The sequence below is a fragment of the Struthio camelus genome, chromosome 17, assembly GCF_040807025.1.
Source record: "Struthio camelus isolate bStrCam1 chromosome 17, bStrCam1.hap1, whole genome shotgun sequence".
Taxonomy (NCBI): domain Eukaryota; kingdom Metazoa; phylum Chordata; class Aves; order Struthioniformes; family Struthionidae; genus Struthio; species Struthio camelus.
Genome location: NC_090958.1, coordinates 11097885 through 11125338, shown reverse-complemented (window position 1 = coordinate 11125338; position 27454 = coordinate 11097885). Strand labels below are relative to the sequence as shown.

Below are 27454 nucleotides of genomic sequence, written 5' to 3'. Positions count from 1 at the left end.
GTGTGGAGCAAAACACCTTGTTTTAGATGTACATGAACTATCTTTTTCAAAGGCACAGATTGTATTCAGGCTGCTGTTGGCCTTCGGCTGCCACCCATGGCAGGTACTGCAGTATGAAATCCCGTGATACCAAGAAACAACTAGCTTGACAAAAAGGCGTAATTTAGTAAATGCTCCTGAACATAGCTAGCCACAGCCTTCTAACCCTTCTAGCCATCCCTTAAGCAAAAGCCTGAGTAAGCAGATAGCCCTTTCAGCTTGTCTGGAATACCAACAACTGCTGGCTCTGCTGGGCCATCTGGGAAACAAATTCTGGATCTCATGCTGTGAGTAATGGGTCTTGTTGTCTCATATGCACTCAGGAATCACCTTTGAAGGCAAAATACAGATTTGCGTTATCTCTTCCTGTCATAATGGAGCTAGATCAGGGAGCGACTGTTAGCACTGGTTTGCGTACATGTTTTATCCAACAGATATTTCTCAAGAAGAAAAAAAAAGGTGTATGTTTTAGGGATGGTCTTGGAACTAAACCTTAAGCAAGGAAATGATTCAACTTGGCCATTCCCATGATCAAGTGCTTAGAAGGATCCATTTCTTAAAGTGTTTCCGTTAGATCCTTGCACATATGAATCCCACAGTTGAATGCCACCACAGATAATAGCACAGTCCACCTGCTGCCACAGATCCTTGGAGTTAAAATTTGGTCACTGGTAGCAAGAACCTAGGTGATACATGTTGCTTTTTTCCCATTCCTAGATGAGCTCAATTTTTTTTTTTTTTTTTGCTGTACTGAGGATTATTTTTCAATTATTGGGTTGTTTTGTTTTTTTTTTTTAACTGCTGTACAACACCCCAGCACCTTGGTAAACTCGCAATACAGGTTGCTTTTAGCAGTGCTCCTTTGAGAGGTAATCCTCTTGGAAAAGTTTCCAGAGAAGGTAAGTTTTAAAAGGAACAAAACTTGTCTTGCCTCTTTATTCTTTTTTTTTTTTTAAACACAGTTTCTTTTTCCAAGTTTGTCCTTCTTTTCATCTCAAAACAATTTGTGTCTTCTTGGATGTGAAAATAAATTTAGTGATAGCACTAGACAGTACAAGCAGCTTGTCAAAAGCATGATGCACTGGTACTGGTCATGTACCCAGAGGGAAAAAATTTGTACCAAAATAGGTAATAGTTTTCATATTCTTAGCTGGCAAATATTTGATATGAAAATTAAGTGTGTAATTCAACCAATTTAAAACTACCACTACATAAGAGATAGTCATGTTATGACAGGTTTAGAAAAATGCAACTGTCATTTTAGCTTTAATGTGGATTCATGAGATTCATTAAATATGCAGTAAAACTGAACTTGCACATAGACAAGTTTCCTGTAGCCACTTATCACAAGGCAGTCACTCCTACTATTTAATGCTTGTTTTGAGGGTCCAAATACATGTTAGCACTGCAACCTCTTCCATGTGTTAGAAACACCTTGATAAAGTGATCTTTCTCTTTGAAGGGTAAAATTTGAAGTGGAAAACAGTAGGAAAATGTAAAATGAAGCAAGGGAGTAAACAGAAAACTGGAAGGATAATGTTATAGAAAGGGATGAATAACATGTATCACTAAATCTGTTTTCAAGAAGACAGAATTTAAAAGAAAACGTATTAAAATTTCATGCTCAAACCTGTCCAACTTCTGTCAAGTCTTTCTAAAGCACTGGGTTATTTTCTTATGCATCTCATCTTACTCTTTTTGTCAGATTTCGTAAGACCAAATCATGACTCGATAACGCAGTTCAGCATTTTTCCCCTGATGCCTTTAAATAGGAGTACCTCTGTTTCAGTTTACAGAGATTTAAAAATGCACCTGCAAAGGAAGAAGCAAACGCAAACTGTAAAAATCTGCTGCCCCAGCTTACTTGCCCTTGAACACAGAATACCTAAATCATTTCAATAGCTTTAAAAGAAGCTTCAAAAGACTGGTTCAGACTTAGGCATCTGTTATTACAGCAATAGTTGTAAAGTTAGAGAATTCCTGCCCCAAACTGTTATATGGTCTACAATTTTTATAAAAATACATTTAAAAAAATGCCCTTGTGATTCAGCACAAAAAAAAAAAAAAGATGCATCCTTGTTTTTTATTCTTGTAAAGGTGACTCCTGTCACTTCACCAAAGATTACTGTAAGGACCTTTTAGTAATGCTATTTATCAGTCATTCTGGTGAATTCTTCCAAGCACTATTATTACAAAATATTTGGTCTCAGAATTCCCTAAAGTGAAAAAAAACAGAAGTAGACAAATGGTGGTATCAATTTTTAAGGTAACTCCAAATAACCAGATGGAATTCAAGTTGAGATTTTTTGTCAGTGTTTCATAAAAACTGTATGAAGTCTTCATAACAGTATTAAAGGAAGGTGTATGCGAATTTATTCTAAACTGGTGATTGCTACTGTTTCTCTGTTGCCTTCCAAAACAACCTCTCTCTTCTAAAAACTGGTATTTACTGAGAAGAAAAATACGTATGCTGAAAGTAAACAAGTTTAAATACTTTGATGTTTAGTAAGGACCTATGCCTTAGTAGGTTTGGCACTTACGGGTTTAAACAAGTATTAAATATGATTATTTAACTATTCTGAAGCTTGATTCATTATATTATGAATAATTAACAAGACCTCATGTACTACAGATACAAAAATGAGAGCTGGCAGTTATTAAAGTACGTGGGAGGATGAAAAATAAAGGTTTTTTCCTAATCAGAGCAGATCTGAATGAGCTTACTTACAGAGCGCCTCTCATTACAATTTCTGATACTGCTTCACTTTGTGCTGAAAATGAAGTCCTAGGCATAATCATGAAAAAAAATCTCTCTACAAAGACAGTGTGTATGTTAAACATTCTTCTTTAGCTATTTATCAGGACTAGAGTGAGAGTGAACTTTGTAATACTGAGTCAGGGGATTTAGGTTTTAGTCTCATTTCAGCCACAGTCTGACCTTGGATGAGCCATCTAACCTACATCTCTGTCGCCACAGGCGTTTGTTACTATAACTTCTGAAATTTTCAAGGTGTTCTGAAACTAAATTAATCCTTGTTGAAAAAATCCCTGGTATGGGTATATGGATGACACCTGAGGAAGGACAAAGTGATTTTACTAGTAGTAACTAGAGGTCCATTTTAGGATACTAACATAGAAAACACCAACATGACACAAATATTCTTGACTTTATGAACAACAGGAAAAATGTGGAAACAAATAGCGCTTCAAATGCTTTCCTTAAGTGATTTCTGCTTGCTGATAAATCAGGAAAGATCATGTTACATCCAATCTTGTTATAATTTTTCAGGAACTTAATCTAACTGTCAAGTGCTGGTTGGTTGTTCAAGAGTTTATTACAAGTCTCCAAGCATCCAGACAGTACTATAGCATTCTGATCCTAAAGGATTTAAAATCTAATTTAGACTTTATTAGCTCATGTAATCTGGTGAACGGGGAGTGCTTAGTACATTTATACCATTCAATCTTTTTTCACAAAAGAATCTCTCCATCAGCCTGATGGTAACAGAAATGGACTACGATAGCAGGGCACCTGGGGACAACGGGGCCTGAACTTGTTGCAGAGACGCTGCTAACTGCCCAGAGAGAAGAATGTAATAATGCAAACAATTTTCTAGAGATTTTCTACAAAGGCCATACAAATTTACAGATTAACCCCACCACTACCACACACATACATTTGCCCATGCAAGAGAGGTTAGGTATAGCCCCTAATTTAAAAGACAGCATTAAAAAAAAGTCGAAGAGGCTAAGTTTGAACTTTTTAATAGGTTGTGCTGAAATTATGCCTTTAAGTATATGATACCCTGAAGAACACAGGGGAAGAAGCTTTGTGAAAATAACGCAGAAGAGTTTGCATCTTTCTACACATTTTTTAAAGTCTGTTATTATGCACTATACCAGCATAGATCTGGTTGTGCCATGATCAGGACTGGAATTCCTGACTCCTTTACCTAAGTTCTCTTGACTGAAGCAATCTCTGTTTTCTGGTATTTTGCTTTTCTTGATCTTTTCCCAAAGCAAAAAAATGCAGAGTACTTTGGTCAGAAAGTCTAGACTAACTTCTGCCAAATATATTGTACCTTGTTGCTGTAGGCACCATTATTCAACAACTTCATATTTTAGGACTGTTAAAGAACAAAAAAAAAGGTTTTTTTTTTACCTTTTATTCTTTCATTATTGTTTATGTATTTTCAAATGAGTGCAACACAGTGAAGAATAATCAGCATATTGCCAAATGTGAATAGCTTGTAACTCAATGGAAACTTAGTCTGGGCTTTTGAGATTCAGATTTTCCACTGACATCATGAAAACAAGCTGAACAGGCTTAATATAATTTTTCACTAAGTATTTCTTGCATGAAATCTAAATTTCTCTCTTCCTGGGGTTTCTCAGAGAACTATAACTTAGCTTGATTACCATGACTACAAAAATTTCAAACCTTCATAATTGCAAAGTTCTGCTGATTTCATTTCCTTTTTTTTTTCTAGTCCTTTTGTCTTTTTACTTCTCTCTTCCCAGGTTGAAAGGAAACAAATACAAGTTTCATCTTAGTGAATGAAAAGAACAGAAAAGTGCCTATTACCTTCTAGGGAATCGCACCAACTAAGCTTCGTAAGAGTGTTTAACTACATTCCCCCGGATAGATTTCAATTAGAATAATTATATTCTAATCACTTAAAACTCCCTTTGCAGTAGCTACTGTCTAAACGGCATTCAGTGCTGTTACCCAAAAGTTTATATAATGGTTTTGTGCCCCATAAAAGAGTCACGGGTTTAGAAGAAACTGGCCTCACAGAGAGGCCTCTTCTCCATCCAACAGGCAGGTCCACGAAGGTCTGTAAATTTAATCCAGACTGGCCTATCAAACATGCTGCAGGATTAAAGCCAGAGTTTGGTGTGAAGTATTGTTCAGGAATAAGAAATGCACTTTAATGTCCCCTGAATAACGACAAGTTTTTCAGGAATAAGGTCCTTTCAAGTGACCCTAGAAAACATTTGTTTCTAATAGTCCTTATTTCCACTCCAGAATTCAGGATGCATTTGTACTACCATTTTGGGGTTGGGGTTGGTGTAGCTCATCTGAGCTGTACGAAACCCATCTGGGAAACAGCGCACTGCCGAATGAACTGAGTGCCCTGCCCTAGCGGCACACCAGGAAAACACCTTCTCAGCTGAGACTGTCATGCTTCCCAGGGGGTGAAACAAGCTGTTTGAATGATTCTCTCCCTACCTCCAACTGGAGATAAGAAGGGGCTGCAAGAGAATGACATTGTATCTCCTTAAACTCTTCCAAAATGGATAGTTGTCCTCAGCGTAATCACCTGCGACAGATCTATTTCATTTTCTCTCTTTATATCACAAAGGCCAAGGACTGGATGCTCCGTGTCCCAAATCCCCACTGTGTTGTCCTGCCCTGCTGCCAAGGCTACCAGCTAATCTAGTGTAAATCTGTCTTTCTCCTGGTACAGCTTTCTGCTATGCACAAACCGCTTTCCGGGCCAGGGAGGCTGCACGACTGAAGCCTGGTAGTGAGGACACACACTGAAGGATCTGGAAGAGCAGCAAGTAAATCCCTACTGAAATGAAGTTTTATTTCTATGAAAAGGACCGGCTCTAACAGGCCTGGCAAGGTGAGATCCACTACAGCAGAGCAGGTAACCAAACCACTTACCTGGAAAGAGACGTTCTGACTGAGACAGAGCAGGGCCTCAGACCTCGCTCTCAAATTCTGAGTGAATGCCCTCCCTAGCAAAATGGCTGGAGTAGGCATAGGGTGTCTCTTTATTTTAGCTAGAAGCTGCGTCCTGAGAAATCCCTCCTGAACAGAGCTTCATCAGAACTGGTACGGGCTCACACATTAATATCTGGTTTCAAAGACTGCTGCCAAAATTATGTTTTTTCAGAAAATTCCTGTCAGTTCTAATTTCAGTGAGCCTGAAGGAATGCTGAAAGACAACAGTGTGGGGCTGGCAGAGATAAACCTGATCCCAGCTCCAGGCTGCTGAAGAAAACACTGCTAAACCTGACTTACACAAGTAAATTGTCTGCAGTGTAAATGTGGTTAAGCCCTTTTTACCGCTGATGCAAACTAAAGCCGTAAATCAGGTGATTTGCTGTTGCACTTACATATTGTCATCTTGTGCAAATGCATGATACTCTGAACCTGAGAGCTTTGTTAGAGGAGTCCATGGCTAGCTAAGCACAAAAAAGTAAGATTAAGCGCAGAGATGAAGTAAAGATGATTTATAGAGCTCACTCGTCTGAGGTAGAGTTGATAATACCAGTAAACAGGAGTTTGTTTTTAAAGGATAGACGGTAAGGGGTGTCCATAAAGGGCATCAAAAAGATATGTGGAAGCAGCAACAGGGTTAGCAGCAAAAGTACTAGGTTTTGTTGCACTTCCTGAGAAACAGTTTCCTCTAGCAGAACTCCCTAGTCAGAATGAAAACCCACAAAAAATACAGCTGCAGCAACACATTTATAAAAGCAGCTATTCATAGTCCAATATGACTGAACTGAAGCTTCAGCTTACATTCAGCTTTTTCTTGAGTACAAATGAGTACCAAATTCCAGCATACTTTAGCCATAAATTACATTTTCAATTTAGTCAGGGTTATCTCATCTCGCTTTTTTTCAGTTGTCAAGGTTTACAACACAGTACAAATACGTTACAGGCAAATATGTCCTTCTCTTTCTCTGCGAAAGCTGAAGCTGCCCACAGACTGGCTTCCTGACAATGAATGCCAGCCAGGAATGTGGCAAACACTGCTTCTTCATATTTAGCACTGTCTAAAATAGTGACATTATCAAAGATAACAAAACATGCCAGGTCTGAGAAATAGGAAAATAGAAATATGTACCTTGCTTAGTACAGCAGAAGCTGTTCCCTCCGATCTTTTCCTGAGCTGCTCTGATGTGGATTTTACAGAATAAGAGTCCAAGAGCCTGCAGTATTCAGTCACATTCGATCACATCACAGGAATAGCTTATCAGTTCTGTTACAGAGACTCTAAAAGAAGCAGCGTCCTTTTCCCCAACTTCTCTTTTCACAGATTTCTGCACTCCTTAAAGGTGCTCAGTGCTCTAATGACCTTGAAGAAAGCTATTCATCTGTCTTCTAATGACAGTGTTCTTGTTACTTAGTTACAGCACAGTGAATGCTGACAAAGTCAGGTACGAGCCAAATGTGCGCTCAGTGCCTATGTACTGTGTTCAATCAAGCAACTCCAGGAACGAATTTGGAATGACTTAGTTCTTTTTTCAGCTCAGACGTGGCATGCTATGCCAGTGCAGAAGTCGTAGAAACAAGACGTAGGCACGTGGATTAAATATAGGGTGCTGCTGGAAGGAGGGGAAGGGAGGTAGGTACAGTAAATTGCTTAATAACTACTTGAGAAGGAGGTGCAATCAATACATTAAAGGAGTATATTTGAATTTCTATAGCTTCTAGTTGGAAAAATATTGTACAACAAAACAGTTCAGAGATAAAAGAGGAGGCTTATTCTAATAGAGTTTTTTCTTGTCTGGACTATGAAGGTGGAAACACAGGATAGTCAAGCTGCAATTAAATTACACCATAAAGGGAAAAAAAAAAAAACAACCCACCACCACAAGCTGACAGCAGTTCTCTGTTGCGTTATCACTAGAGAACTCAGATTTAGTCAGTGTTTGAAGCTCTAGCCTATAAATTTTTTACAGCCTTCAGAAAAAAAGGGCTTGGATGAAAAATGGCAGCAGCTGGACCTGAGCGACTGAAAACAGGTTCTGTCATATGAGGTGGGGAGAAAAAAGGTCCTTGAAAGAATCAGAGGCTACCTCAGAGCGTTAGGAGAGAAGAATAAAAACCTGAAGTGGATGAAATGAATAAAGAATTGTAGGAAGCAGATACAAGTGAGGATCAAAGTGTTTTTTGTAACTCCAAACAAAACATAAGTAAGACCCTAGAATGTAGCACAATACCCAATGTCAATACAGAATCACTTTGAAATATTCCTTCCATGTCTAAAAGAGCTTTAGCTCAACAAATATTTTCTTATAATCCAGACATCAAGCAGAACAAAGAATGAAAAAAGCAATAGTGTACTCCAGCTTTACCAACAGTAATTTCCTGTCTGGTTGAAAGCTAGTTCTGAAAGCGTGACAGGTTGTGTCCACAAGTTCCCTGATGCCACCCACAGGCAATTTTAAGTGAGAATTTATTTTACTGCTTAGCTGTGGTGAAAAGAACTTAAAGCAGTAAAACTAATTCTATTCACTGATGTTGTTCTGTAAGCATATAGCTATTCTTTGAGGATGTCCTTACAGTTAACTACAGCCAGTTGTGAACTGATGGGTGGTATCAGCCCAGATTCTGCTCAGCATAAATTTGTGCCAAGACTTGCCAGTTTGAACAGGGTCCCATGACAAAACTCCTAAAGGACTTCTAGATTAGAGCTGAATCATATTCTTCAGGCTAGGAGCATGGGAGGAGCAAACTTGCTTCTGCCTGCCCACAACTGTGTACTTGTATGATAAAGGCCATGCCTGCAAAGTAACCCTTTCTGTTGTCTAGGTATTTCATTATGTAATTAAAACTGACAAAAGGCAATTAACAGCAAAACTAGATAAAGCCATAGGTTCGGCTAGTTTAGCAATCAAACTGTGTAATAACTGTCAGAAGTTGCTTCCAAGTAGCAGGTAGTAGAGAGTAGAAATGTTGTAATGCGTTATTACGGTATAACTTTCTGTAAGAGAAGTTTCTTTGACAGACTGTTAGACTTTGGCTTACGCCTTTCTTTAATTTACCTTTTGCCCAAGACAGCATCAATTTAGGCATAGGAGTTTTGGGGTTTTTTTGTAAGTTTTGGCCAACATAGTTATATTGCTTCAGTCCCTAGAGTGGATAGTTATACTGCTATTCACATGACTTATTCTTGTCTAGATTTATCCTGATATAAATACATTCAGGTTAGAGAACTGTGGAGAGCTACAAATGTATTGGCATAACACAATTTTTGTGTAGCGACAAGGTCTTAAAAGATGGATTAGGTATTGCAGAACATTAGGGTACTGCATTCACAGGGCATGTCTATGGGAAGATGCAGACCCAGGATGTCCTAGCTTGGGTTACAGTGTCAAGGCTAACGGCAACAGGTTAGAACAACTGGCTGGTTCAGACAGTAGACAGAGTTAAGTCCAGGTCTGCCTGCATAGACTTAAGTAGACCTGTTCACGCACGCAGACCTCAGTCTCAAATGGAGGCTATATAGCTGCAATCACATGATGCAACATGGCAGTGCTATCCCCACTGGCTCTGCACAGCGAGGAGCTAAAGCTCTCCCAGTAAATCCATGTCTGGTATAACAACAGGCGTTCCCTTCTTCTAATAACCCTGGCCAAAGCCTGCTTTTTTAAAGCCTAAACAAAGAGAGAAAAGAGAGCTAGCACATTATCACAAATTCCACAGATCATGTGAAATACTGAGTGAAAAAGAATTCTTTGGAGCTTGCATTTTCTGAATAGCAGGAGGGATTTTCTTTTATGCACGACTGCTGTTTTCCACGGTCAAATTAGTTTCTCTTGCTGAGAAACATGAAGAAGAGGAATTTTGAGAGGAAGCATCACTTATGTACGAAACTGCCCAGAGATATCTAAAATCGGAAACAACCAAAGGAGAAGAAAGATGGCCAGCAAAATTGTACTCTAAAATTTAACAGATAATACAAGCAGCTAGACTACGCTGTTTGCTGTGCATCTTCAAAGGTTATCATTTAGACTGAAAAAGCTTCCTGCTTCCAAAGACTTTATGACTCCTTATGAAAACTCTGAAAAGGCTCAATTAAGTCTACCATATTTTTGTATCTTCCTCCCACACTTCTTTTTAAATATATGCTGACGCATTTGAATGAAAACAAGAACTTATGTTACTTAAAACTTCATCTGTCCCTGCTGTTTCTTGCTCACTTGAAATCAATTAGTTGTTAAGGACAAGCTATAAATGGGATTCTGTGTTAAGGAAGCAAAGAATGAAATGGCATGGATGAACTTCTGAGCAATTAAGGGCCTTACTTTCAGATAAATTTCTGAAAATAAAAAAGTAAAAAAGGGGGAAATATCAATAAAATTCAAATGTTAAGCCGTTTTTGTTGATTTATGAACTCACGCACAAATGTTTCCCACAGAGAAAATCCTGTTAGCTGAAAAACATATTCTTTGTGACAAGATGTCCTTTGGGGGCACTTACATATTAAAATAGTTGATTATCTTTTCAAATTATAGTTTTAAATGAAATTTAAATTATGACCTGATTTACAGTAATTCTGCAATGTGTACTTTTCTTAGCTTTCTTCTGAATGTAGGTTTTTTTAAGATACATTTTCAGACCTTTATCTGAAAAGTTACTAACAAATGGGATAAAATATTTGCCCCATCTTAACAAAATGTTGTAGCCTCTGTAGACTTCTCATGGAAATCTGATCATCATCACAGTCACAAAAACCAAGATTTGGCAGTTTCTTCCTTTGTCAGTTTGGCTTTTAACTTTGCCAAAGATTGACTTGTCAAAGCTTTTAAAAGTAGAATCTCACTGAAAGAGGCCCAAAATGCAGAAAGTTTTTCTATTTTCAGATAGAGCAGAATTTGATTGTAAACAACAGCCATAGATTCCTTCATGCCATTGTAAAGCAATACCTAGCTTCCAAGTTCTCAGTTAAGAAGCCTCAAATAAAAGTGGTAAAAATACTTCTTTTGTTTACCCATGATCTATGTCTGGGCAAGTGTCCTCAGTTGTCAGTACAGTTCCCATGTTAGGATACTTCCCGTGTACGTAGTGATTTGAATTGTGAGAAGATTCTACCTTGCTTTGAAAAAAGTCCAGAGGCAGCTAATCACCTCTCTCCTGCTACCACTTATTCTGTTCTTTTTGTAGCTCTGCAATATGGTTCAAATCCTCCCTCAACTGCCAGGGACTGTATTACTATTTTCACTTTCACCTTCACCATCTGTCATACCCTTCTTCCACAGTGTCTCCAGTGCTTTTCCTTTCCCTCCTCCTTAATGCTAAGGATACCAAGCCACACACTAGCAGAGGAAAATCAGAAAAAACAAAAACAAAAACAAGCAATCACAAGACAGATGGAAAGAAACCACAAAGTCCTACCTGTCTATGGAGACCTCTTAGTTCAACCAGTGATCCAGTACAATTCACTGCCACTAATGCAAATGATTAATTGGGTCATGCCATAAACATAGCTTCTGATATCATCCATTTCCTGCCCCATTCTCACCTCTCCCCCCACCCCAAAAAAAGAAACAATGTGATGAGCTTGAAAGATGGTATCTATGTGACACACCTCTCTTCATCTTCTTCCACACTGCCAGGTAGCTGAGCTGGGAACATTAAATATAAAGTAAACCATGCTAGAAAAACAGGAAATAAAAGACAATGTGCTTGAACAGTCAGATTTTCTAAAGTACTAGATAGAGGAGGTGTCTTGTTCTGTATGGAAGAATTTAAATAATCCCTTCATAAATGTAACAGAAGGTACTTCATATGAGAAAAAAGAAAAAAAAAAAAGAGAATTTCAAGCTGCCCTTAAAATAAATTCAAATCAAGAAAGTCTACCTGTTATCAGAACTGAATCTTGCATAACAAAACCTAAATTTATGTTGAACAGGTTTATATTTGTTTCTGAAGTGCATCACAGTGGTATTTCCCTTGCCCAATATTGCGCTGTTTACAGTACACTGAATAAACATCCCACGTGGTAATAAACCAAGCTACATCTAAAATATGAAATTACTTTCTAACTATTTAACTATGACCAGCTACAGCTGACAAAACTCTGTGGAAATATGATGATAGTCTGATAACTATCTTTCAAGAAGTTTTTTTTTTTTTCATCCAAAGTTTCTAAAAAGTATTGTAGAAACACAGTGTTCCATGTAAATGCTTCCTGATTAGAAAGCATCTGCCACTACAGGCCTTCAAGTGTGCTTTTTTTTAAAAAAATAAGATACATAGATAAAATATATATCACTCAATTTATTCTGATTAGTTTAATGCTAACTACAAAAGTAGTGAAGTAAGAGAGTAGAGAGCTAATAACAGATGAGCCAAAGGTGCATTAGAAACCACACTTGATAACCAGAATCTCACCGGTTCTGGTCCCTGGGAAAAACGTTTCAAGTATAGCACAGACACGGTTGCTCAGCACTGCAGTAAACATCAGTGGCTACTCCTCTGATTGACATTGTGACTATGGGCAAAACCTCATCCTCCATTTCTGATAGGTGTATCTTTTGATCGCAAAGACGAAGCTGGTGAGACTGTGCAAGAACAGGTGGAGTGGTATTACGCTAACTTCGTACTTTCTTCCGAAGAGGGTGGTTCTGCTGGGAAAGCCTTCATCTATGTAATTCCACAGTGATTTATCACTATCTGTGAGATTCAGACAGAGGACTGGTGACATCCCAGCTTCCCACAGCCTGCCAGTGGCACAGCAGCAACTATGGATAGTTCTGTTTTCTAGATGACTTAGCAGGGATGCCAAGTGAAAGTAAATGACTCGCATTCAAACTAGAAAAGAGAGGGTATGCTGATATATTCAGGAAGAGCTAACGATCTAAAAGAACCTACACGCTCACCACCACTGTGCAGGCTGTGGTTCATTTAGACTCTGAGCTCTAAAATAATGAAAGCAATTAGAAATACCAGTTTACAGTTTGGATGCTACAATGGGCCCTTGGCCAAGACCCTATCCTTAAACAGTTCAGAAGCACTATTCCAAAGCTGTTAGCAATTCTTCTCTAAATTGCCACTGTCGGGGATATTTGAAGGGAACTTCTTCCATCAGCAGCTTTGCCATATTTAAAGCCTTTCCTTAAAAGTGAGACACCATAATGCTGCAGCATCATTTCTTTATGTAAAATTTGTTTTATGTTTGGGGAGATCTAACTTTACCTTTGATCCTATGCATCTGACCTAAACGCTGGGTGGAGAGCTCAACACCGCTTAATTCAATTCAGGGCAGTGACTAAACTGAACAGCCGAAAACAACTTTGCGAGCACGTACCTGAAGAGTATAAATGATTACTATCTGCATATGCTTGAAGTCCCTTTTAATTATTGGTCTCAGTGCTTTCTACTCAGGTCTTTCTACTGCTGTTGCAGTAGGTAAGAGTGTTTCTAGTGATTAATTGATTACTGCTGCAGGAGGCAATATGCCATGATTTCAAAATGCAGCAGAGAGGGTTTCAGCCTTCTTTTTCACAACAGTGATACTGGACAACTTTTCAATGCATTTACTAACACATAAGTAATTCCCATTTCATGTATTTTCAAACATTAATTAACATCGAGTGAAAAAAAAGTTAGCCTGACCTACTCTGGGAGGTGATGTTCGTTCTGCAAAACTTCCTTTCGGGCAATTTTATTTTCCTGCCATCTCTCCTCAACTGTTCGCCACATTGACGGTTTCTCAATCAAAATGGTTAGATGCTGCCCCCTTGTGAGCCAGGCTCTTGCTCCCAAGCCAGGACCACGGCTACCTAAATACTGCTTCTTGTCCCCTCACGGCTCCTTCTACCCAGAGCAAGGGGCTAGTTCTTTGTCCTGGACTCAGATTTGGCTATGGCAGCATTTATAGCGTATAACTCACACCCAGTAGCCAGTGGGACTACGGTTACGCCACAGCAAAGCCCAACAGCCGTTTTCTTCTTCCCTGTGGCATCGTTTTCACCCATGCCTACTTAGAGTCCTTTTATCTTCGGCTGCAGAAATACCTTGTAAGCATTAATGAACTCTCACCGTGGTGATCTGGAGCGGGCCGCCAGCAGCACTCTCGTTTAACCGACAGATAGCGCAGGGCCAGGAAACGCTGCCAGAGGCGTTACCGCAGGTTAAGCCGGCGATGAAGCTGGTCGAGCCCCCGGCCTGGGCAGCGGGGGGCCAGGCCTGCCATTCTGGTTGACCATTTGGGCTTCTTTCGGTCAGGCGCCCCTAGTTCTTACACGCGAGGCGGAATACACCTGAGGCACAGCAGTCCGCGTGTTGAGGGCGGTATCTCAGGGGAGAGAGAGGCTTTATTCAAGCTGCCTCCCCAGTGGTGTTTTAACTTCTGGTCTGCGCGCTGCTTCGGAGGTGTCTGCGGAAGGGGGCTGCGACAGGCAGCGCGACTGTCACCACGTGCCTCGCGAAAGGATACGCCGCTCCCGAGGGAAAAAAAAGCCGAGGGCTCTGAATAACGGGGAAGACTCTGGGCAGCCACCCTCTTCCTCCCCGCCTCTTCCTTCCCCGCACGGCTCTGCGCGACGCCCCGCTCCCTTCCCCCCCGCCCCCACCGGCGCGGACCGCCTCTCCTCAGGGCTCCCCATCCCCCACCCCCGCCGCCCTCACCGACCCGGCGTCGCCGCCGCCGCCGCCGCCGCCTCCGCTCAGGCGCTGGGCGGGCAGCCCGTAGGGGTCCTGGCCCGGCTCGGGGGCCCTGTGCCGTACAACATGGCGGCGCTGTGGCGGAGACGGCAGCGTCTCCTCGGAGCCTGGGGGCTGTGCCGTACGGCGCGGGCCCTCTCAGGTACGCGGCGCCCGCCGGGCTCGGGCCTGGCGGAGGGGGAGCCGCGCCTCCGGCTGCCTCGTGGGCAGCGGGCCGCCCTCCCCCGTCGGCCGCCGAGGGGGGTTCCCCGAGCCCTCCCCGCTCACCTGGGGGCCGGCGGCGCCGGCCTCCTCCCTCAGCGGCCACCCCGCGCCGGGGCCGGGGCCCTGCGGCAGGGCTCTCTGGCGAGGCTCACCAGAGACAACCAAAAATTCATTTTTAAGCATAAATCCGACGTGCCAGAGGGGTATCGGGCCTCCTCAGCCCGGCCGTTGGCTCTGAACCACGGCGCAGCAGGTGTGAGGGTGTGGCGGGGCGCCGACGTCTTCCCTGGGCCGCCGGCGGCTCTGGGAGAGAGCGCGTTGTCCCGCCGCCGTGGCTAAAAGGGCCCTTTAGGCCGCAGCTATGGCTGTGAGGTTCCCGCCGCTTCAAACCGGCCTGGCCCCGTTGGTGGCGATGGCCCCAGCCAAGCCTCTGGCGCAAGACCGGCTTTGCCGCCGCGTTTCGCGCGTCTCCTAAGCTGAGCCGCGGAAAATTGTGCTTCTAGGAACGGTTGCTGTGATGGAGGAGCGTGCGACCAGCGTGGGAATTGCGGCTGCGGTTGTCTAATGGTACAGAAAGTTTACAGGGACATAGCGTATAGTCTGAGCTGTTTTTCAGTTCTTCTGGAGTGCCTAATTTCCTGTATTTTGTTCACAAAACCAGACTGGTTAGTTTAAGGATTTTCTCGGATGCTACGGGATGCTGATAAAACAACGTGCTAGTAAAATTATGAAAGCCCAAGTCAACGATAATCATTGTGAAAGCAATGCTTTTTGGTATTTCCCTTTTAACATACCTCTGCCATCTTTCTTGTTCCTTTTCCCCCTTTCTTTTCATGTTGTCCTCACAGGAAAGAGTGAGTATGATCTTCTGGTAATTGGTGGAGGGTCCGGAGGCCTTGCTTGTGCAAAAGAAGGTTTGTACGTATAAATAAATAACAAAAGCTTTGTTTTAGCTTAAGGTGTGTTTATGAAAACTAGGCGAGGTGATACTAACAATGCTAAAGCTTTCTATGTAGCATACTTAGTCCCTGTGCGTTAGTTGTTAAGTCAGCTTTATACAATTAATCTACACATTAATTCACGCCTCCAGATGGGGTGATCTTGTTTGGCTTTCTTACTTTTTTTTTTTGTGTGGTTGTTTAATATTTCCTCTATTGTCACAGGAACTTCTAATAAGCCTGTACTTCACTGTTTCTGTAAAATACTTTGCCTCCATAAATACTGTATTTTTTGTTTATTTTTCATTATACTTTTCACTTATTTATGTGTTAAGAAACAGTCCAATAAGACTATTTCTGCAAACTGTTTAATTTCTGCAGAGAATCTCCCCTTTTGTAACTCTACGTAACATGTTCAGTAACCTACAAGGTTATTTAACGTACAGTTTCAGTTTAGAGCGAAAATACGTTTTAGGATTGGTGGAAGGTGGAGGCTCTTAGTCCAGGTTATTAAGTGCCCTCTGGAAGATCCACTGGCCACATGGGCAGTCTGGGCCCCTAGTCTGGTATCTCCTCGTAGACAGCATAAGCCCCCTACCATCGTCTCCAAATTGTTGACCTGTGCCTGTGATAGTAAAAAATATTTAGGTTCATGTGTTTCTCCCCTTTCTAAATATCTTTTTTTGCTTTTTTGTTTAAAGCTGCTCAGTTTGGAAGGAAAGTGGCTGTTTTGGATTATGTGGAACCTTCTCCACGAGGTATGGAAGAGAGATAATAGCACGTGTGAGTTAGGTGATCGCCTAGGAGACCAACTTGCTCCAGCCAGCAAAATGGCCAAAGCCACGCTGTCTGCTCTTCTTGTAGTAAAAGTTCTTAAGCCCAGATTGCTGTTACTGCTTCTTACCTCCAGTAACATCCCAGCTTTGCCCGCTTCCTTCACGTGTTAAGGTTGTTAGCAGTGTGTGGTGCTAACGCTTGTGGTAGACCTTGGACATAAAAGGATGGGAACGCTAATCATTTCTATGAAAATGTTGTTTACAGTTCCTTAAGTGAATGAATCATATGTTGAAGCTTTACTTGTACCGTATGTAAAATAATATAGGCAAATAAGCAAATATGAGTGTGTAATGCTTGGATCTTTTGAGGCCTGATATAATAAGATAACTAAGTATGATATAATAAGATAACTAAATATTTTCCTTCTAAAATTCAGGATATGTTCTTTATCAAAACAAAATAATGTAAGTGGAGTTAGACACTGATCTGTAAGCGATAGAAAACTGTGTGCCATTTCAGAATTTTTAACTAATAGTATGAATAACCTAATTCCATCAATAACCCAACTGCATTAAGTTTAAACTAACCCGCTACATTAAATTCTTTTTTCCTTTAGGAACCAAGTGGGGCCTTGGTGGAACTTGTGTGAATGTTGGCTGCATTCCTAAAAAGCTTATGCATCAAGCAGCTCTTTTAGGAAGTGCCCTTAAAGATGCCCAACACTATGGCTGGAATATATCCCAACCTGTTCAGCATACCTGGTAAAGAATATTGCCCCTATCTGCTCATGTGCTGAGAATGTGTAACAAAACTCTTCCCTGTTGCGGTTTGTTTAAAGACAGTTAGGAAGCTGAATTTTGCATGATGTTTTTTAGACTGCCCTTTGTTTAAAAAACAACCCCTATTTACTAGTTTAACAGGGCACATACTATGTTGATTTGAATTTGATAATTTACTTTTTATAGCAAAAACTACTGTAGAACGTTCCTAATTCTAGCAACTGCCTGAGATGCGTTTTCTGAGTTTGTAACCTGATGGTTTAGTGCTGTTTCTTGTTTTATGATAGGTCGGTGATGGCACAAGCTGTTCAGAATTATGTGAAATCCTTGAACTGGGGCCACAGAGTGCAACTACAAGACAAGTAAATAAGACTTTGAAGTTCATCTTTCCTCCTATAATCAAAGAACTCTTCTTATCTTTGTGGAGTTACTGAATTGCCTTTGGAATTTCTCATTGGAGCTAGTATTTTGAGTTTGTAAGTCCCTTCCTCTTGAAACTGTAGGTACCCTTGCCAGCATAAGTAAGGTTTTTTTTTTTTTGGTTTCCTTTTTTTTTTTTTTTTTTCTCCTGGGAAATAGCGCCTGAAAGTGACCATATGTGAAAGCTGTCCATCAGTATGATGATCAGGGAATGCACTCTTTAGTCTGGAGAGATTCTGCGTATTAAATAGTCAGGGTTTCTCTTAAGATTGTTTCAGACTTGTCCACCAGAACTTGCATGCCATATTAGTAAGCACGTAGATAATACTATACTAAAGTAGTTAAAACTTTTGTGTTCAGTGCTGACAAGGTTCCAAGCTTTTCAGCATGCGGGTCTTTCTCATGTTTGTGAACTGCCATGTTCCTTCTATATAGAAATTATATTAATAGATAATTTAACAGGTACATAATTTTGTGACTTCTACTGATAACAGAACAAATCTTAAAGCTGCTTTTTTGCATGTTGTCAAATGAGCATTATAACAGAATAATAATGCTATGGATATGTGGGGACATATGGATATGCAGCATCTGTCATTTGAAGAGGTCAATAACTTGATGCCCAAGCATGTTGCAAGGTTAGGTACTCTCTCTGCTGTATAGAGGAGTGACCTGTGGCACAAGAATTAAGTGACCGAAATTATATGGCAGAGCTGCAAACAATCCTGTGGAATTAGATTGTTCCTTCCTTTTCCTTTCCTTTTCTATGCCTAGTTGCTTTTCTTGTTAGCCCTTCAAATATGAAAAGACTAGCTGATTCTATTTCATTCCTATTCATCAAGCGTGCATGTATGTTGCTGCTTTCTCTTGAACAGGAAGGTGAAATATTTCAACATCAAAGGCAGTTTTTCAGATCCACATACAATCCGTGGTTTAACAAAAGCAGGTAAAGAGGTGAGCTGCTGTACTGATTTCCGTACCTTCACTTCAGATAGTTCAGGTCTTCATATCTCAGTTTTCAGATCAACTGGTGACGCTAGAACCTACCTTTGCAAACTGCATTATGGTTTCAGTATCATTTTTAGTGAGGGAAACTAGCCTTTTTGATCTAGAGAAGGCGTTTAGGAATTCACGTATTGCCTACCGAACCCTTAGCCCCTAGCCTGTCAGTTAGATGCCATTGCTACTTCTTTGCAGATGGAAACACATATTATTTGTTTTGGTCAGAAGCGTATGGTTTTTACAGATGCTGAACGATTTAGGACCAACATGTCCTTATTGCTATTAAGCTTTAGGTCAAAATCACTCTAAGAGATGTTTTCCTCCTTCAGCTGAATTGTGAGGGCACTTAAGTTCTCTAATACAGAATTGCGTGCAGGAGTCAAGGATACAGAATGTGCTGCCTTTGACTTCAAGCATCTGGGTCAAATAACAATGGTTGCCATTTCTATATATTTAGCAAAAGACTGGGGATGAGTTTTTATCACCTTTTAAAGGGGAATTATGTAATGTTGTTGATTAATATCAGCGTTAGAGAGAGCGAAAGTTTTGGGAGCAGATGCCTAGCATTTTCCAAAAAAATGTCACTCTTGAGGTACATTGACTCTAGGCCTGAGAGACAGAAGTCACTGGTGTGATTTGTGAGTACTATTCTAAGCTAAATTGATTTTTAAAAGCTGCCATTTGTGCACAACTGTTGCTTCCAAGTAGTTATCAGAATCTAGTCCACTGTAGGAACAATTTTAAGCTTAATATTAAGAGGAAAAGTGATAGAGAATGTGTACAAGAAACTTCTGTGCTCTTTTGCTCTATAACCAACCTTTCTTAATGTATTTCTGATCAGTGTGTCAGGTCAATAGCAGAGGGTAGTGCCAGCTTTCTCATTTATCGCTTTAGCTTGTACGTAGCTAAAATCCAGAAGCGGGTAAAAGGATTTCAGATGCTTGGTTTAGACTGTGTGCTTTTGTTTGCAGACTGTTATTACTGCAGAGAAAATTGTCATTGCCACTGGAGGAAGACCAAAGTATCCTACGCATGTAAGTTATGCTTGCCATTTGATCTCTCTGATGGCTTTATTGCTTAGTTACAGATAATAATGAATGTTTGGAAGATAAAGAGTGTAAACATAAAGTAAAATGTGAAAGGTTTCTGTACTTGTGTCGAGTGTGAAAAATTTATCCTATATAAAAAGCATAGGCTTTTCAGAAAAATATTTCCCTAGAAGATATTTTGTATCAGTGTCATATGTCAGTGTTGCTTAGAGTCATAGGATGACTCAGGTAGGAAGGGACTTCTAGAGGTCATGTAGTCCAGCCTCCTGCTGAAAGCAGGGTCAGACCACACTTCTCAGGGCTTTATCCAGTCAGGTCTTGAAAACGTCCAAAGATGGAAACTGGACAACCTGTCTGGACAATCACTTCCTCTGCTTGCCTGTCATCATGGTGAAAAAGCGTTTCCTTTTATCAGCTCAGAGCCTTTCTTGTTTCAGTTCATATCTGTTGTCGCTTGTCCTCCTGCTGTGCACCACGACGAAGAGCCTGGCTCTGTCTTTTTGATAACCTCCTCACAGGTATTGGAAGGCTGCTATTTGGTCCTCCCACAGTCTTCTCTTCTCCAGGCTGAACAAGCCCAGTTCCCTCAGCCTTTCCTCCTAGGCCTTGTGCCCCTGGACGTCTTGGTGGCTCTTTGCTGAACTTGCTTCAATTTATCAATGTCTCTCACGTATTGGGAGGCCCAAAACTGGATGCGGTGTTCTAGGTGTGGTTTAAGCAGCACTGAGTTAAGGGGAATAATTGCTCCCATTGACTGGTGGCTACACTTCTGTTAATACAACGCAGGATGCTGATAGCTGTCTTTGCTGCCAGAACTTATGTTGTAGATTCAAGATTTTACCTGTCTGTTCATAGATTGCAGGTGCCCTGGAGTATGGAATCACAAGTGATGATCTATTCTGGCTGAAAGAATCTCCTGGAAAGACGTAAGCTACCTTGCCATGGCTTTAATAGATGCTAATGTTTATACTTTTTGTTACAGAAAGGTGACAAATGTTCAAAGTTGCCACTTTTATACACCAGTTTTCCTCTCTTTCTGTTTGCCTTCTGAGGGTTTGTTTTGCTACATGTCAGCATTGCTCTACCACCCTTCATAAGTAAATGATACAGAGTGTTTTGGCATTAATACTCTCTTTCAAAATCAAATTAGATATGAATTCTCACCATTTTAGGTTAAGAGAACTTGTTTGCTGTAGCAGTTATATATGGAAGTCACAAGAGGGCAGCATACACTTAAATGAAGGCTGCATTGTTCCTATTTGCTGTTCTTCTTAATTAGGAAAAAAAGTCCAATATAATTTTATTTATGTTCGCTGAAGTGGTATTTATGATGATAAAGGCGAATGTGATGAGACATGGGGGTGATCTTTGCCATTCTTTTATGTATTGGAAGCCATTGTTTAATTGAAATACTAAATTTTTTTAAATGGAAATACTAAAATGCCATAGTCTATTGTGTTTTGTACAGTACCTAACATGTTAAGATCCTGAATCAGCATTGCACTACACAGCAATTTCTTGATACAAATAATTGTACTAGGAAATGCACAGCTGCTAGCATGAAAGTCAGATAATACGATTTTTACTTTTCTCTATTGAGCAACTCTAGAAAAAGTCAAGTATTTATTAGAAAAAGAGACTTGTGACCAGTATAATCCTGGTATTTTGAAAGAAAATAGAGCTGCCATTCATAGCTGTGACTTTCTAATATAAAAATGCAGTATGTGTTAGGCTAAACATCAAATAGATAAACAGGGCTCCTTAGTACAGTTTAAAAAGGAAACGAATTCTGCAGTTGTTTTCAGTACATCAGTCACCTCTTCAATTTTGAGAGCTTGATTTATGTGAGGAAATTTGGGATTTTTTTGGTTTTTGCTTTTTTCTTTGTTTTGTTTTTCAAGCCTAAACACAAGATTTATCCCTGTAAGATGTTTCTGTGAAAATGTGGCTTTTGTCCAGTTGCTGCTAATGCAAGTTGTAACAGTGTAATGTGGGAGTCTAGTGTTTATATGTTACATTCCTAAGCTTTAGTCAAAATAAGCCTTGAGGGGCTACAGTAGCATTTCTGTGCTTTATCAGGCTATGTCCTAGCAAATGAAGGAGGGAGTTGTTAAAGGTTTGTTTCTGTCGGATTTGTATCAATTATAAATATTCCCAAGGTTCAGTTTAATGCCTTTTGTTGTAGTCTGAACTGCATTCTACTTTTTTTTCTTTTTCTTCAACTATATATATGTATATACATAATTACATGGCTAGGGGGTACAGAACTGTCAGTCCTGCAGTTATTCATATCAAGGAGTTTTTTAAAAGGAAAGAAAACCGTTAAGCAACAAACCTAGGAGTTGTAAGAGTCTCCTGAATATATAAACAGCATGAAGAAATTCTCACTACTGAAATGAAGGATCCTAGCAGAGTGAGTTAGAAAAGGTGCCTTGAAATATGTTCAGAGTGAGTGAGAGACGAAGCAGGTGGGAAGCATGTTAGGTTCTGCTTTCTAAACTTTTCATTTAGTCTGTGGGAGAAATTGTGAATAATGTGCTGCTGATGTTATGAATGGGTGCCCACTGGCATCTATTTTTCATTTAATGATTAAAAAAGAGCAAACATATGCCCAAGCTACAGAAATTACCATTCTACTCCCTATGTGTCTCCAGCAGATGTTTCATTATGGGCAGAATGTGGTTTTTTTTGCAGTGCTTCCTGGGATCTAAAGGCTGCAAGAGAGGAATATTGTTCATTTACAGATAAATCAGGTGCTCTAATGCTGGGAAAGTTTGACTCCTACTGTGTTAAATTGTTTGCCAAACATAAAACCCAGACTGGCAGATTTTAATCTCTTTAGCTTAACCTGTTCCCTATACACCTCTAGAAGGTGCATGTTTTTATTATAGGATAGATAGATTTGAAAACATCTGTTATACTGACTTCCATCCCTGGGGCTCACCCAGCAGCAGCCTACATCTCCCTCCTTTATGGAAGTTTAGGAGGATCTCTCTTGAAATTGGGAGATGGTGCAAGCTGGTTTAGGGTGGGGTATGGGCCACAAGCCAGTGTTTCACCTAGTGTTCTGTTCTGCTTGGCCTAGCATTAAAAAAAAAGAAAAAAAAAAAGAAAATGGGAGGGAAAAAGGTGAGAGAGATATTGCCAAGTATTGGACTTGTTTCTCTCTTGGCAATATTGTGAAATAATAACTTTCCTGAGGATATATGGCAAGTCAGTGGCAAGGCCAAAAAGAAGCCAGATTTCCTCTCTGCAGCGTACATTATACCTCTTAACATTGTTTTTCAGTTGCTATGTATGCTTATATATAAAACGTTCACAGAAAGACAACGAGAGCCTTCAAAATTTAAAACAACATCTCTGTCCTTTTAAGCCTGTAAACCAGTAGATTTTTGGGGGGCAGGGGGGAGGGGAAAGTCATTGCTTTCTAAATTTATTATACTTTAAATTGGGGATACCTCCTTATGAAAAGTTTCCAATGCATATGACACTTTTTTTTTTTTTGTTAGGCTTTGGTCTGTGTGTGGTTTTCCATAGATGTAAGGGTTTATGTTAAATGTATTTTGTGAAGCACCATACTTGTGTATGCTACTTCAGCCAGGAATCAAGCAAAAAACGCAGAATATAAAACAGCATGGGAGGATTGTTAGGGCATAGGTTGCAATTTCAAATGTATTCCTTCCTGTGATCTGACTGCTCTGAATTTTCACCTGTTCAGAATATGTTTTGCAAAAACGGTTTTGTTTTGTTGCTTAGAGCTTTTGAGTTAATTGAGGAACAGCTGTTGTAGGAAAAGGCCTTTATTTAAAGGATTATTTCCATGCAACTGTTCTTTCTGCTGGCATTATCTGTGTTGCTAAAGCTTATTTTCCTCAGTGCAATCAAATGAGGTTGGATATTGGTGAAAGGATATAGTAAGATTCTGTGACTCTGCCAAACAGGAGGAGACCATTGCTTATGCTCCCGACTTCAAATTACCTGTGAAAACCCTGTGATTACATGGCTTTCTGATTTAAGTAAATTTCTAAAGAAAAGAGAAGTTGGAAAACATGAACACTAGCATTCCAAAAAACAATTAGCAAACTGTGCTTCTTCCGTCCTCCCAAAAATCCAGGGTTGTTTGTTGTTCTTGGTTTTTTTAAGCCTTTAGGTGTCTCTCATACTGCCATACCCATTTAAAACAAACAAACCAACCTCGCACACAAAGCACGCTACCTACCCCCACCCCACCCTGTCAAACTTTTTTTAAGATGAAAGTTCTTCAGAAGACATGTAATTCCATAGAGGGAAAACAGGGTCCAGAAAAGCCTAACGTTCCACACTGGCTTCATAGTAACTGGGAATTTTGATCCCTAATGATGGTTTGTTTGTTTGTTTGTTTTTTCCTAATTCAAAACCTGAAGGTATACCTTTGTAACAAATGTACACAAATATTACATGGAGTGCATCTCCAAAATTTGCACAGTGCATGAACAGCAAAGGTATGCAAGTGCAGCCTGTCCAGCAGCTGAGAGCCAGTGGCTGGCTGGCTGCTAGACCCACATTTAGCTTTAGGATGGTAACTGAGCATGCCGTCTTTTGTGTAGCCAGCAGATGTATCAGGGTAGGAGAGAATTGAGGATGTCGCAGAAGAGAGAAGATTGCTGCAGTGTAGAGTGCATATGGGGACAGATGTAGAAACTGTTGTGGGGGAGAGTTGATACTCATCATAAATTAAAAGTGTTCATGGGCAACTTTAGTGGTATTCTTGATTGAGAGGGTGTGAAATACGGGGAGAGGTAGGAACTGGAGTTTTATTCAAGATTCAAAATGGGTGTTTTTGGTAAACAGTAGTCTAGGTAAATCCATTTAACGGATTTTCTGTAACCATGGAGTGTACACAGTTTTGAAGACAGGAAGGGCGAATATTTGATATTTTCATAAATGATGAAAAGCAGATGATTATAAGTCAAAATGAAATTTAGCAGTGAGTAAAATGTGAAAGTTCTTCTATGCGGAAGTGTAATCTAGTTGATAGGAACGTTAAGAATTTAAATCATGCTTAACTTCTACTTGTATTAAATTTTTTTAAAAGTATTAAAAAAAAACCAAACTATAGAGCTTTTGAGATATACTTGAGTTCAGGCAAGACTGCTGCAATGTCTGTATATTTACATATTGTCTACTATCTCAGAGGAGGAGAAAGGAAAGAAGGGTGGCTTAGCCTTAAGAAGAAAAAAAAGAAAGAAAAAAAAAAATCCACCCCAAATCCCTGTGTTATGTCTGTTGATATACAATATTTCCTTGTTGTTCTTAAATCGTAGTCTGAATTTTAACTTCCAGATTGGGCACCTAATGCACATCTTCAAAGAAGGTTAGCATGTCAGTCATTTACTTATAGATTTAAGTTTGTCACTAGGATTATTCATACTTGATAAAGGGATGCTGAAGTGCTCAGCTGTACTGCGGAGAAAACAAAAAGAAGTGTAATGTATGTCCTTCGAGTCTCTTGCACTGGGTAGTCTACTTTCATCAAGGGTTGAGGGTATTTTTTCAGGGCCAGGGTGCTTAGTTTTTTTTTTGGGGGGGGGATTCAGTTGCTCTCATCCCCTGAGCTCACTTCTTATGCAATGCTGGACGGTTGAAAGTTCCACTCTCTTAACAAGATTCATTAGCATTGCTTCATATAATAACTTCAGGAACGTTTCTGTCACCCAGCTCTTGCAAAGCAGCTGACTTCCAATTGTTTCAGCAGTGACCTATAGCATTAATCTAACAAATTACGCTATTATTATCTATAGGGATTGGTGCTGTTATTAGAATTGTCCATTCTAACATTACCTTACTTCTTCCGAAGAACCAGAGAGTTAAATTAACTAGGCCATCCATAGCTTAGTTTTCTCCATCTTGGGATTTGTCTTTTAATGTATAATATTCCCCTGATATTTGACAGGTGGCTGTCTGTATATCCCTTTTAAGTGAGAGGATTTAAGTCATTTATATTTTAAACAGCTTGGATCTGCAAATGAATGAACATTCAGGCTGCTGCAATGGCAGCAGGAGAACTTCTTGAGGGTACCTGTTCTCTAGAAGTGATCTCTGAGTAGCACAGTCTAACTAAAGGGTGATGGAGTATTTCATTCCATGAAGAGGATTTAGCATGCTTGTGAAATAATCAAATTTGTCATTCTGCATTCCCCACGTGGCTTGGAAGAGCTGAGGGAAATTAATAGCCAAACTGGGCAGGTGAATCTTCCTTGAAGATACAACCCACCCAGTGGCCATCCCAAATTCTTAAATTTGGGTGCCAAATGTCTCCCAGGTTAGTAATGATCTTTCTGCATTCAAGAGACAGCACCACATTGTTTCTGTCATACTCTAGTCGTGTTTAGAACTCCCTTGAGCGTGGCTCTGGATAAGGTTTCTGGGAGAAATGGTCTTGGACCAGAAAACTCCCAGAGTTTCCAATTTTATTGCCGTTCTGTTTTGTTGTACCGACTGGCACACAGCGGTGCTGCGAGGCCCTGTAAAGACCAGGCATCTACTGGAGTAGGCACTGGGGGGGGCGAGGGGGGGAAGTGTCAGTTTCCCCTCCAGTTCTTCCAGCTGAGGTGCATCAGTTAGAGCACAAGTGAAGTATATTTTGCTTCATCTGCTTGGCCTTTAAGAAATATTTGTGATGCCTCCTAACCTTGCTAGTTGCTCTGACTTTTTTATGGCTTTCTTCAGTTTGTCTTTCAGAATGTTTATTTAAATGTCTCTTTGCAATGTAAAAATGATTCCATGTTTCTTGTAAGCCTGTTTACTTTTTATTCTGTTAATAAAATAAGCTTGAATGAAATGTGACGCATTTGACTGCTTTCTTTGAGATTGATTAGCCATGTTCTTTCTTCCCATCTAACAACAGCAGATCCACTACTCAAACCCATAATCTTGTAACCATCCATACTTCAGAAAATAATTTGTCAGTTGTGCAAAAATATGCACAAGCTCGTTCCATTGCTTTATTCCTTCCTTTTTTTTTTTTTTATATAACAGGTTGGTTGTTGGAGCCAGCTGTATCCTTTGAAAAAGCTGTAATGATTTATGATTCTAAGCAGCGTAGCTTTCTTTTCCATGAAAGCTCCGTTTTCTGAATTCCTTTGCTCATGCCCTGTAGTTAAGTAGGTAATATACAATAAGAGTTTTCTATTTGGTATCATCATGGGAATTCAGGTCAGCTGAGGATGAATACTGACGGCCTTAAAAACAATCCTGTCATCCTGTCTATGAGGAAAGTATTCTAAGGCTATTGATCTTTACTGAATAGACAACAGAAGTGTGCTCAAGGTGTTGCCTTTGCGAGGAGAACTTGATTTCTCTAGGGAGAAAGCCCGCTTGTGTACTGCCCTTATTTCTGTTGCATTGATATGAAGTTGTTTATATTTCTTTAACTGGTATCTCCCCAGATGTTTCACTTGAGTGTGCTGGTTTTCTAACAGGCATTGGATTGGATACTACAGTCATGATGAGAAGTATTCCACTTCGTGGGTTTGATCAGGTGAGTTACAAAACATGTTACAGCTTCATATGTATGTGGAATATAACAAAAGGTATGTTGGTGATTGTTGTCCCCCCGCCCCAGCAGTGCTTGGAAGGTTGTGTAGCAGGAGAGAGATTTGACTTATCCCACAGTGAAAAGCATTAGATGATGTCTTTAAAATAACGTAGAGTTTCTAAGAATTACGGATAATGATTTTTAAAATAAAGTATTGCACTTAATGTGAAAGTAGTTCAATGTGGAGTTCATTATGATGAACAAAAATAGATCGCTAAGTGGAAAGGTTGTAGTGACATAGGATGTGGGAATCTTGA

The 27454-nt window shown here is 40.1% G+C and overlaps 2 protein-coding genes across 18 annotated transcripts in view; one reads left to right on the top strand and one right to left on the bottom strand.

Moving 5' to 3' along the window:
• Window positions 1-14657, bottom strand: part of COMT (catechol-O-methyltransferase) — a 28834-nt gene extending 14177 nt beyond the window's left edge. For 2 of the 14 annotated variants that reach the window (XM_068911550.1, XM_068911553.1), the window contains exons 1-2: window positions 6903-7366; window positions 1670-1851 (exon numbers count right to left, since the gene is read on the bottom strand). The gene's annotated coding sequence lies outside the window, so the exon portion shown is untranslated. Of the gene's footprint in view, window positions 1-1669; window positions 1852-6902; window positions 7513-11179; window positions 11239-13402; window positions 14355-14420 lie in introns of those variants that run through there. The other 12 variants (XM_068911552.1, XM_068911548.1, XM_068911546.1 and 9 more) reach the window with 11 other exon arrangements.
• Window positions 14482-27454, top strand: part of TXNRD2 (thioredoxin reductase 2) — a 38438-nt gene continuing 25465 nt past the window's right edge. For 2 of the 4 annotated variants that reach the window (XR_011135161.1, XM_068911539.1), the window contains exons 1-10: window positions 14482-14594; window positions 15505-15570; window positions 16296-16352; window positions 16988-17132; window positions 17438-17512; window positions 18446-18524; window positions 19544-19606; window positions 20477-20547; window positions 26639-26658; window positions 27049-27140. Coding sequence is in view for 3 of the 4 variants with exons in the window: in XM_068911539.1 (XP_068767640.1) it covers window positions 14519-14594; window positions 15505-15570; window positions 16296-16352; window positions 16988-17132; window positions 17438-17512; window positions 18446-18524; window positions 19544-19606; window positions 20477-20547; window positions 26639-26658; window positions 27049-27140 (744 nt within the window). In the remaining variant the exon portion in view is untranslated. Of the gene's footprint in view, window positions 14595-14709; window positions 14910-14998; window positions 15224-15504; window positions 15571-16295; window positions 16353-16987; window positions 17133-17437; window positions 17513-18445; window positions 18525-19543; window positions 19607-20476; window positions 20548-26638; window positions 26659-27048; window positions 27141-27454 lie in introns of those variants that run through there. The other 2 variants (XM_068911541.1, XM_068911540.1) reach the window with 2 other exon arrangements.